Genomic DNA, 11836 nt, shown 5'->3' with positions numbered 1-11836 from the left:
AATGATAACAGCCAACAGGAGAGAAACATTTAATGAAACAGCCCAATAAAAGTTCAGACTCTTGACAAAGCATGAAGAAATAGAAAACGCACAAGTTACGTATCAGAGAATAAAGCAGTCAAGTCTTATTTTCAAACAACTATTTACTGTTGTCAGCTTTGCTGGTGAACTGGCTGGTCTAAATGAAAGCCAGCAACATTACAGGGAGCACGTATGAAAGTTGCATTCCATTGTATTATGTTTGACAACAGTCTGTAAGGACAGAGGATTCTTTCCTCATTCATAGCATATAATGTGGATTCTATTTTTCATCAGACATAGAGGCCACCTCTACAGCGTGCGGCTCTTCTGGTAGCGTCTCTTGGGTATCTTTGCAGCTGCTGGACTGTGAAGTGTAGGAGACAGAGCTGTTCTTCTCAAGAATTGCTTTTAGTGTGGCCAATGGGGCATTTGTACGGATTCCTGTTGGATCAAAATGTGTCCGGCTCACCAGAAATCCAGCTTCTGAGAGATGCTGCAAAATTTTATTCAATCTGCAAAAATAGAAAAAGGAAAAAAATCGATTTAATTTAGCCTTAAAATAAGCAAAAACATTTTCTGTATCAGGGTTACACTTATGGTCACAGAAGTTTAGAATTTGTGACTTAAAAGTACCAAATTTTAAATCGCAACTCCAGGCTAAATATTTTTCCAAATGATCTCTCTGAGGGTTTCAATAAAAAAACCCACCACACTGGCTGTTGCATTTGTCTTTCCTTTTAGCACTTAAATGCCCTTAGTCTTCTAGGTTGAATGATGCTCGGCACCATTCAACCTGGAAGAATGAGGACACCTTGCGAGTGCAGGGCGTCAAGGACCCACTGTCTGAGGGGGCAACACCACCACACCCTGCACTCGGTGTGAAGATGCAGGGAGTAGTGCAGACATCGGATTTTGGAGAGGACAAATCAGAAGTAGAAAAAAGGACTTTCCTATACACACACATCGAATCTAATCTAATATAGATAGCACAGAACAGGCCTGCAGAAATTTAGCAAGAAGCTGAATTGTCAAAGCTCCGAATAATTACACAACATATGAATGTATTAAAACAGTTTAAATAATGCACTGCATTGAATTAACAAGGGCAACTCTTTATATTTTTTTTAAAACATTATATGCACCCTATAAGGCCTTTAGCATGACACATGAAACTCATCCCAAGTGACAATATTTCTAAGCTTATACCAGCATGATTCTAAAGATTCCCAGCCTACAATGTGCAGAATCACATGGTATCCTTCTAAGTTAGTGACTTCAGCTTCATGAATATTACCGTGTCTTATAAAACCATATCATATGTGTACCTGATACATCACATTACACCCATTCTGTTTCTTCACACCACATCAAGGGCTTGTTCACACCATGTCTGATGAGCTGCATTTTTCTGCACACCACCACACGTGTATAGTGTGAACAAGACACACAGAAAAATATTTTTGAAAAAACATTCTTCATCTCTGTGTAGGACCAGAGAGGGTTCTGTACAGGACAGGGCACCAGCCAAGAAAACACGCCTCATAGAGGTGATGGTAACCAAGAAGGGAAAGCAGGAAAGGTGGAAAGCGGAATGTACCCAATAGGATCAAAGGAGCTGTGGCACCAAGAGAAGCATACTCAAATCCAACAAAGTCACAGAAGGTTGTACATTAGAAACTACATAGGTCACACACTATATGAAAGCCTCATCGAGGAATGGGAGGCTAGTGGTCCTAGAAAAAGATCACAAGTGCTGGGCTGTATTCCCTGACGGTACTCAATGCGGATACAGACCTGACTGGAAACAGGTCAAGACTCTTCCCACAGACTGTTTCCTGGGGTGAAATCTTCTTTACTCATAACAGGTGAAATATGCCATTCATGTGCAAATGGTAGAGAACAGGAATCACTGATTGAGAGAGATCTCTGTCCCTTCTTCCCTAGGCTTCAATAGCCATGCCATTGAAGTCGGCAACCAAGCCTAAAAGCAACTACCGGGTCTTACCAGCACCCGACAGCACTCTCCTCTGCTTCCCCATTCCGCTGGGGATGACGCGGTCCCAAAAACGGCGAGGCAAACGGCCGCAGAAGCTGACCGACTTCTTCGGTCCATCCGGGCGGAGACGCGACCAAGATGGCGCCGGTTCCTCCACTCGAGCACAGCGGCAGGGCCATGTTGCTGGACACACGCCAGGAGAGTCCTCCACAGGGAAGCAGGCGGCATCAGGGTCTTCCTCTGGATCGTCCCAGCCTAGCACCCCGGCCGGCCGGAGCCCAGATGGGACGAGAAAGCAGATGGTGACCCTTGGAGATGACCAGAGGGAGGTGAGCCTGCTAAACTCATCCCTAGATGATACCAGGGAACTCATAGCACCCATTGAGGCCTTCCCCACATCGCACCAGCCCATCTCTGACTCTACACTCAAGGACATGCTGATGTCCTTAAGGAGCTCATTGAATACGGATATGCAAGCCTTAATCACCCAATTTAAGTCTGATTTACAACAAGTGGGTGATAGAGTGTCACATATAGAGGATATAGTGGGGGAGTTTGCCACTACTTTCAATGACCTGGTCGACGCTCATAACACCAGGGAGGATGACTATGAATGGATGAAGGCCAAAATGGCTGACCTGGAGGATAGGTCTCGCCGAAATAACGTGAAAATCCATGGCATTCCTGAAATCGGTCGCCCAAGCTGACCTGATGTCACATGTGCAGGGTCTCATGCATGAAATCATGCCAGACACCCCAACTACGGAAATGGTCATAGACCGTATTCATCGCTTGCCTAAAGTCGGCAACCATGAAGCAGGATGGAAAATTCATCCATGGGTTTGAAGATCTAGACTGTTTGGAGTAGCCTACAGAGCATTCACCAGTAGTCTGACAGGATGGAGAACCACAGGCCTCTGGGCAATCTGGTACTATGAGGATTACCAGAATGCCTTCCATCTCAGTCCTGCAAAGCACACAAGAAAGGGGTTACAGGGCAGGAAAACTGTAGATTAGGCTGTACCAATCTCAGAGCTACCAGAGCATCTGCTGCTCCAACAGACTATCCCATACCCAGAGATAAAACAATACAGTGTGTTTGTGAAATCTGGAGACCAGAAGGTCCACATCTGGTGTCCCCCACTTGAGATACTAGTCCTGGAACACCTGTAGGTATAGGGTCCGGGCCCTGACAGCAGAGGAAATCTGCCTGCCAAATGACCACCTTGGGAATGTCAAAGGCGGGCAAGGTTGGAATGGGACGTCCTACCAAAGACAGACATTTCTACTGCTCTTGCAAAGGTAAGATCACTGGTTCGTCCATAATAGATGTACACAACTGTCATGCCACTGTCCAACTGAATCTGGTTTCAACAACTTTCTAGTCAGTTGGTCCTGTGTTGCAGGGATGACCATGTTGCTTGTTTCTCCCCAATGTTGAGTGGAATACTTGGATCCTCTGGCAAATAGGTCCACTGCACCCACAAGGTGCCCAGGATCCCTCCCCAGTCTGTCATCCCTTCCAGGGCTGGAGTCCTGAGCCACCAGACCAGAGAAACCTGGTCCTTGGCGTCAGACTAGTCAGCTTGTCTAAATCAAGAGATTCAACTGAGCAAACCCAGGATGACAGATCAGCGAGGGTAGGGGCTGGAGTGATGCCAAGTAATGTAACTGCCTCAAAAGGAAGCTACCATCAGGCCCAGGACTCTCATGCAGAATTGCAGAGACAGGCTGCTCTTGGACCATAGCGTTTGAATGTAGGAGCAGAGAGTTTGTTGTTGGAAGTCGTCCAGGCATCTTACAAGGCATTCCCTGGAAATGCAGCCAGGCAATCACAGGACCCAATAGCCTGATGAGTACTAGAGGTGCAGAAGACAAGTCAAATAACAGGTTCCAAAAGGGCTGGAGTACCACAGCATACAAAGGAGAGTTGATAAATACGGGCCGAGACAGACCTGGTGAATTCCAGGCAGAAGGTATGGGTCTAGATGAAGACATCTAGGGCCTTCAGATGAAAGCTGGAGCTAATACCCCCTTTATGGTTTGGGGGCGGAGAAGCGGTTGGAGCAAAAACCCTGAAACCATTCTGCCATGGGAACATGGCAAAAACTTATGTGTGCTGAGTACTGCATGCAACACTAAACACACTTCAAATTATTAATCATCAAACAGTGCATATATAATAATGTGTTGTATAATGAGACGCTCAGGGAGCAGGTATACAATAATGTACTATGCAATCTGAATACTCAGCAGAAACCGTGATAAATGGTTGGAAACAGTGATTACATTCAGACGATTTAGTGATGCTGTGCTCCATAGAAAACACAAAGTAATAAAGCTGTGCTCCAAAAAAAAAAAAAAACACAAAATAATAAACAGATTCCTAGTGCAGGATTTGACAATAGCATATGCTTCCTGAACAGGTGTCCACATGGCTAACAGATATCCCTACAATTTGGGAGTAAGGGCATTCATGCCAAGGAAGACTTGTCTACAGGACTGGAGGATTTACAAACGCAGGGTTGCAACAAAGTGGACGCTTGACTTCTGCTTGGCCTGGAGGGGATAAAGGATCTTCCCAGCTTAGGGCCCAGGCTTCTTTTGTTGGGGCAGAAGAGTACTTTTATCCCAAAGACATCCTTAATAGGGGTATGCAAGGTAGTTATGAAGGGGTGCTGTTCCTCAAAGAACATGGGCAGTAAACACTTTTAGATAGTTGCCCCGCAACATAAAACCTTAAGTCAGGCATACTCCACCGATCAACTGATAAAACACACGTATGGGTAATAAAAAGGGAGTAACCATCAACATATCTTGCAATAGAGTTGGACTACCTGCAAGAGCTCCATGTGCTCCACACAGATAGGAGCAAGGTAAACGGAGGCTGGTATCTTTAGTCCACTCACCTAACGTTCAACAGACTATCATCACACCCATTGGAGGTTTCAAGGCCTGCTAGAAAAAAAAATTTGGGAAGGATCTCCGCAATTATCTATGTACCCAACTTAAACACTGGTGCATCCTCCACAGGCAAGAAAGTCAGACCAGCAGTAGAAACAGCCCACTTCTAATAAAAGGACTCCTGAATTATAGAACAGCAAAATGTTTAATATGAACATTTTCTAAGCAGTCACTACTGCTACATGTTAGTCTGAGGTCTCGGAGATCCTTAACAAGCAGCGGCACTAGTAGAGGCTACATTACATATTTAAAGTGGTATGAACTGCAGAAGTAAAGGCAGAGATAAACTCCTACTGCATAGCCTAAGAGCTATGGTAGCTGCCTGTGACAGGATATAGTCTCTGCTGTAGAAGGCTTTGAGGTTTTTAAGGCTGCAGACAGGCAGATACTGACTCTGCCGGGAAAAACATTGGGCTATGCTTATAGCCTCTGTGGTCAGAGTCAGGATTAAGTAGTTAAATTTGGCTCTTTACAAACCCTGCATACTGCAGTAAAATTCTCACTCTTGGAGAGGATAGGAACTGAACCAGGGTAAAAATGCACACCTTAAAGCCCACGGACCTCAAGGGGGAGAACAATTCAACAAAGGTGACCCCGGGTGCAGCCATGTGTGCAGAAGTTTGGCCCCAGGATGCCCCAACTGCTTGCCAAAATAAAGGATTGCCTGTGCACCCCCTTTACCCCAGGATATTGCAGATGTCCTCTGGCAGTGATACAAGCAACACACAGTGAAATCATCGGTCAGTGTCTACCAATAGTAAACATGACCGCCGGAGCTTGCCATACCTGCCACCAAGGTGCTGTGCACACAAGGTAGGGCGCACAGGCATGAGGTTCGTACAAAGCATGCAGGTGAAAATTGTAGAAATGTCACCAGCACACTAGTCCTTTTAGGATAGCAAAAGCTTCATTTATTGGACTTTTTTGTCATATGACCAACAAGCGCTTTCGGGACCACACAGGGTCCCTTCATCAGGCTTTAGCATCGTCAATGCTAAAGCCTGATGAAGGGACTGTGTGGTCCCGAAAGCGCTTGTTGGTGATATGACAAAAAAACTTAAATAAATTAAGCTTTTGCTATCCTAAAAGGACTGGTGTGCGGGGGCAACATTTCTACAATTTTTCATAAATGGAGGGGGGACACTATTAACAGCTACACACAACCCTGCACAGGAGGGGGAAAAATGGGCACCCGTAAACCGATCCACATCAGCTCAGGGAATGCAGAGGAAATGGAGGGTCTCATACTCACCGTTCCAGGCTGGAAACATTATGGGTAGCATCTTCCATAACCTCCTTCTGAGGTGGGGCTGCTTTCGGTTGGAGCGGGGAAATCCTTTGATAGATCAATCAGCGGTCAGTAGGTCATGTGTGTTCCCCTATATCTCACAGGCCGCCCTAGGATGCAGGATAGGGCTGTCGCAGCCAAACCCACACATAGCAAGGAACTGGGGGCTGAGCTGTGGGGACTACTGGGATCTATATCATCTAACCTATCACCCAGCTCAGCTGTTGATTGAGGGTCCTGATGACAGAAGAAAAAATAAGGGAAGGGAACCAAGATTCCCAGCAGGAAGATTAGGTCCTTACTCCTTGACACTAGGCGAAAAACTAAGCCTCTAGCAGATGGAGGTGTTCGGCCACCATTATAGTTGTGGCCAAAACTGTACTTTTGTTTTCTGCTCAGTGTCTTACTCCTAAAAGGGTGCTATAAACCCTATGGTCAGATTTAAAATATCTGTTGTATTCTTCAATGAACAAGAGAAAACACATAATTGCTTGAGAGAGACAGAAATCATGCTCCACTGTACCACAGGAAATAGCCTCACAGTGATTTACAATCAGCCCTTAAAGCAGAATTCCAGCACAAAAAAAGCTTTTGCTGCAATATTGATCTTCAGTCTAGAGAGACTTCACTCGCATTCGTTTTTTTTCTACCTCCAAATGTCCAGCATCATTCAATTCACTTCCTCTGAGCACAGGTCATCTTGGACCTGCCCCAGCCTGTGACTGGACTGTGAGAAGTAACACAGTGAAGTTCCCATCTCTCGGATTTCTCTTGCTATCAGCATACTTCTTGTGAACACAAACTGATGTTGTACTGCTTTTTCCTCTCACACTCAAGTCCTGCTGTATAGGGACTACAAGAGGCTGATACCAGGTCAAATTCAGGTACATTTAATGCTGTATTAATGTCTTAGATCGGACTGGAGTTCAGCTTTAGACTTACTTCGGTATGTTTAATCCTCCAATCGCATGTCTGTGAATGCTATAATAAAATGGAGGATGTTCTGCTCGAGTTTCATTTTTCAGACGTTTAGGAACATTTGTCTTCATGTCCTGACGTTTTCTCTTACCTGGGGGAAAGAAAAAAAAAAAAACACGAACAACTTCAGGAATGGCATTGCAGGAAGAAACCAAAGCAGCTATAGGAAAGTCACACAAATACTGAGAAAACATACCAAGAACATGCAGATAGCACCTATGCTACTATGCTGAATACACTTCACTTTAAAGGCCATTCATAAATGACATAATAATAAAGCAAACCTTTACCCTCTTTTACTAAAAACTCTTCAGTCTGCATGTTGATTTACAAACCTCTTACATCGATAAGTTAAACAAACTTGTTTTTCAGAGTTCATCTACTTCCTGGTCCACTTCTGGCACAAATGATGTAATGTGCCAAAGCATTGCATCCTGGGAAAATTACATCAGCAGAGCATTGCTGGGAAATCACATCTGTAATCTCAGGAGATCTCAGGGAAAGGCATTTTCCTCCCCTGAGATGATGTGCATGGTCACGTGTCTTAGTCACATGTGCCAGAGTTCCAGGAAGTAAAGAGAGCTAGTAATCTGCCCTTAGTAAACATGGCCACTGTCAGAATACTAGGAAAGAAAAGAGAAATAAGGTTTGCAAAGAAGCTAAAGTCTGCAATTATCTGAAAGTATCCGTTTGTAGATTGTCATTACTATACATTTTTAAAGGTGCTTTTGTTGTTATTTTAAGGTTATGTGTAAAGGTCTGCTTTAAATATTTCTATTGGTGCAGCTGATCCAAGCATCAAGTGATAATTAGACATTGAACAGTAAATCGTTAACAATCACTTAGGAGAAAAGCTCATTATCACTATTCTAGCATATAGGAAATATCATAATTTTTTTTTTAACCACAGAGGGAAAGGTATAAAAAAAATCAGCTCTCTACAACTCCACTGTCGCTCACGTCCATTTTGCAAGCCCTAAATCCCCCCCCCCTTTTCCAATCTCATGGTGTTTCATGCAGGGATGCCCCATAGCCCCAGTTCTTTTTGCCCTGGTGATTGAACCCCTCCTTGCCTGCTCTATCGGGACATCCCCACATATAGCTGGAGTGACACCAGATCATCACTATAAATTGAGTGTCTTTGTGGATTATGTATTGCTCACTATTACTAACCTACTCATCTCCCTGCCGAACCTCCACTGACTTTCACACTTTGGCAACATCTCAGGCCTATTGGTCAACCCTACAAAATCCATGGCACCTAACATTTCTCTCCCATCCCCTCTTATCCATGCCCTTTCATTGTTCATTACAAACCGACAAAATTACTATAGTTAGGTGTTTATGTCGCTGACTCCTACTTTACCCACTACAAAACCAACTATCCCTCTCTCCTCCACAAACTTAAAGCATTTTTGCAGGCCTGGTCTAACTTTACTCTCCCCTCGCTGGGCCGTACAGCTATGTTTATAATGTTATACTTACCTAAACTGTTATAGTTAGTCCACATACTCCCTTTCAGAGTCCCCCCACTTTCATGTTCTTCAAAGTCACAACATACACTTGATTTAGCAAAATCGAAACCCGAGAATTTCTAAGTGCACTATGTACCAGACTAGGCCAAAGGAGGGTCCTGGCGTACCTAACCTCTTAAGGTACTACCAGGCTACTCAGCAGATTCAACTCACCAAGTACCACACCACTATTGAAACCCCACTTTTTACTCCACTTGTGGGATTCCATCAAATACTCAGGTGGCCTCCTTTCCCTTCACCTACCTCTCCTGTCCACCATTCACAACCCTTCTTTCCCTCTGGGCCATGTTTAAACTTTGGATGAAGGCATGCTTGACCCAATTTCACTGCCTACTCATGTTGTTGAGGATCAAACCCTTTTGCCCACCCTGCAAAGTGAAAATTGCTAACCCTACCGGTAAAACATTAAGTCACCAGAACTGCTTGTATCTACACCTGCAGAGGAGTCCCATTCCCTGGGCTTAATTGATCTTCTATATAAAACCCTACTATCCAATTGTACTCCAAACCCTACTACTATGTGTGCAACTGGAATCTAGACCTGGGAACCACAGAAAGATGACAACTGGGAGCAGGTATTGGACACAATCAAATCCTGCCCTCGCTATGCATCTGCTGTAGAGATAAAATTATAAAGTACTACTTAGATAGTACATGGTACCCAGCTGGCTCACACTGGAACTACTCGCCTATTGCTTTTGCAGCTGCCTGGAACTGGACACTTTCTACCAAACATTGTGGATCTGCTCAGTCGATTAGAGGTTGTGGTCTCAGGCCTACAATATTTTGCATACTAATCAATGCCCGCTTCCTATGAATTTATGTGAAACGTTGCTCAATCTAAAACCTGAGATCATCATTATATTATGCATTTGCGACATTACATCAAATGTGTTCACGTTTTAGATAGCAAATGGTCCTTTCACACGGTTGGACTCTTTTGCTCAGCAGGGATTCGGTGGACAGAATCCCTGCTGAATGGAAGCTGAACTGAACAGATGTCACTATTACAACATCCGTGTCCGTTCAATTTTTCCTCCATCTTGTGAACTTAACAGACTCAGGTTAGGCCTAAAGGTGGTTCATGGTCTTTTCCCCTTTCGGTTCAATAAAGCCCAGGTGTCTCTTTGAAGGGGAATAAAAACAAAAATAGGTTTGTAAATTGCACATAACCTGCACATATGGAAAGGCTTCTTCACAGAAAGTGCTGTAAAAATGTGGAATAGACTCCCTCAGGAACTATAAAAACAAAAAAGAGGGAGCACCTCCATAGTGTAAAACAGTTTTAATATGTAGAATAAAAACAGTTGTATCTGTTTACATGAAGGAGGTGTAGCCTCAGAAACGTGTAAACCTTGGAAGACTGGTAGTGAAAAGGCTCCGATGCAGCATTAACTCCTTTGATCTTCATTTCTGTGACTTCGTTTACCCATCACTTTTTACATGCTTGAATTCCTAAGACGTTTGTGTGTACAGATACAACTGTTTTTATTCTTCATATTAAAACTGTTTTACACTATGGAGGTGCTCCCTCTTTTTTGTTTTTATAGTATGCCGTTTACCCTGACCAGTGGGAGCTGCCTCTTGGTGTATTTGTCAATGAGCAGTCGCAGGTGCTGGCGCCGGTGAAATTTACTTTTCTTACCCCTCAGTAACTAGTTCTAACCAGATCAGTTGACTGTTTAAAAAAATTAAAAGCTGAACGCATTCCTAAGTGCACAGAATATAACTGGCTATTAACATTTATACGTAATAAACACCAGGGATTGTTGATCCAGGGAACATCCAATTGCCTTATGGGGTCAGGAAGCAATTCTTTCCCCTGTTAAAGCAAACTGGACCATGCTTTATAAAAGGTGTTTTTTGCCTTCCTTTGGATCAAATGTGGGTATAGGGTTCGGTATATGGAGGTTTTCAATATATTTATAATTTTTTTTTCTATTGGTTGAAATCAATGGATTTGTGTCTTTTATAAACCTGACTAAGTAACTCTACAATATCTAGAGCAGACGTCCCCAACCCCCCGGCCACGGACCGCTCCGTGGCTTGTCAGCAACTGGGTCGCAGCTCCACCAGGGCCAGATTAGCATAGGGGCATGGGGAGCTCCAGCTCCAAGCTCGCCCCTGCAAATAGGCCCGGCCAGCCTAGATGGCCTCGGTATGCCCGATGGTCCAGCTCAAATTAGGCAGAGACGGCCCTCTATTTAGAAGGCCGCTCGCTGGGGCCCTAGTGAGGAGTGAGCGGCCGCCTGATTAGAGAGCCTCTTCTGCTGTGCCCGCAGCAAGACTCTCCAGGCCCCAAATCAAGTTTAGGGCTCCCACTGATTCTGCATTATGGGGAGTTCTATAATTATATATTACAATGTAATAATAATAGAAATAAAGTGAACAATAAAATGTGCTTGAATCATCCCGAAACAATGGTCCCTGTGTTCTATGTTCCCTGTGTGTTGTAAAGTAGCAAGCGCTCCAGACTTGCTCCCATGATGGACTACAATCTTAATACAAATTATTAAACTAAACGTGAGATTGTGGTCCATCACGGGAGTGAACTTGGAGCAGCGGCTACCTTACAACACACATAGGGACTAAGAGGAACAAAAGTAGCCACCCTCCAGAAGGAAGGACAGTGTGAACATGAATTCAGATAGGATTTGTGGCTTTGCAAATGCATAAAAATGCACAAAAACACAGCAAATGCATATTTTTAAGCGTTTCTTATTGAGTCTATGGGTCCAAAACGAACTGTGATATGCCAAAAAAAGCCCATGTACTTTTTCCAGCGACAGGCATTCTACCTATTGCAACAGAACACTCAGATGTGAACAGGGCCAGAGAAATGAATGCGATTTTGTGAGCTTTTTTTAGGGCAGAAAAAGCACTACAAAACACTGAGTATGAACCAAACCTTTTTTTCAGTTACTTTACAAAGTAACGTTACAATAATAATAATAATAATAATAATAAAATGTAAAATTACATACCAGGGTCCGACAATATTTCTGTACCTGGTATTTTAATAAAAACACCACTTTCTTCTGCAAAAGATAAATA

The 11836-nt window shown here is 43.8% G+C and overlaps 1 protein-coding gene across 1 annotated transcript in view; it reads right to left on the bottom strand.

Annotated features, from left to right (window-relative positions):
- Positions 1-147: 147 nt before the first annotated feature.
- The window catches only part of TRMT1L (tRNA methyltransferase 1 like), a 36349-nt gene continuing 24660 nt past the window's right edge, over positions 148-11836 (bottom strand). Inside the window, exons 15-17 of the mRNA XM_018555279.1 lie at positions 11791-11820; positions 7212-7371; positions 148-533 (exon numbers count right to left, since the gene is read on the bottom strand). Of these exons, the coding sequence (XP_018410781.1) occupies positions 302-533; positions 7212-7371; positions 11791-11820 (422 nt within the window). The 3' untranslated portion in view covers positions 148-301. The remainder of the gene's footprint in view (positions 534-7211; positions 7372-11790; positions 11821-11836) is intronic.

This window comes from Nanorana parkeri, unplaced genomic scaffold (genome assembly GCF_000935625.1).
Source record: "Nanorana parkeri isolate BGI_ZX_2015 unplaced genomic scaffold, ASM93562v1 scaffold190, whole genome shotgun sequence".
NCBI classification, from domain to species: Eukaryota; Metazoa; Chordata; class Amphibia; order Anura; family Dicroglossidae; genus Nanorana; species Nanorana parkeri.
The sequence above is the reverse complement of the archived record's forward strand: the minus strand, read 5'-3'. Positions and strand labels throughout refer to the sequence as shown.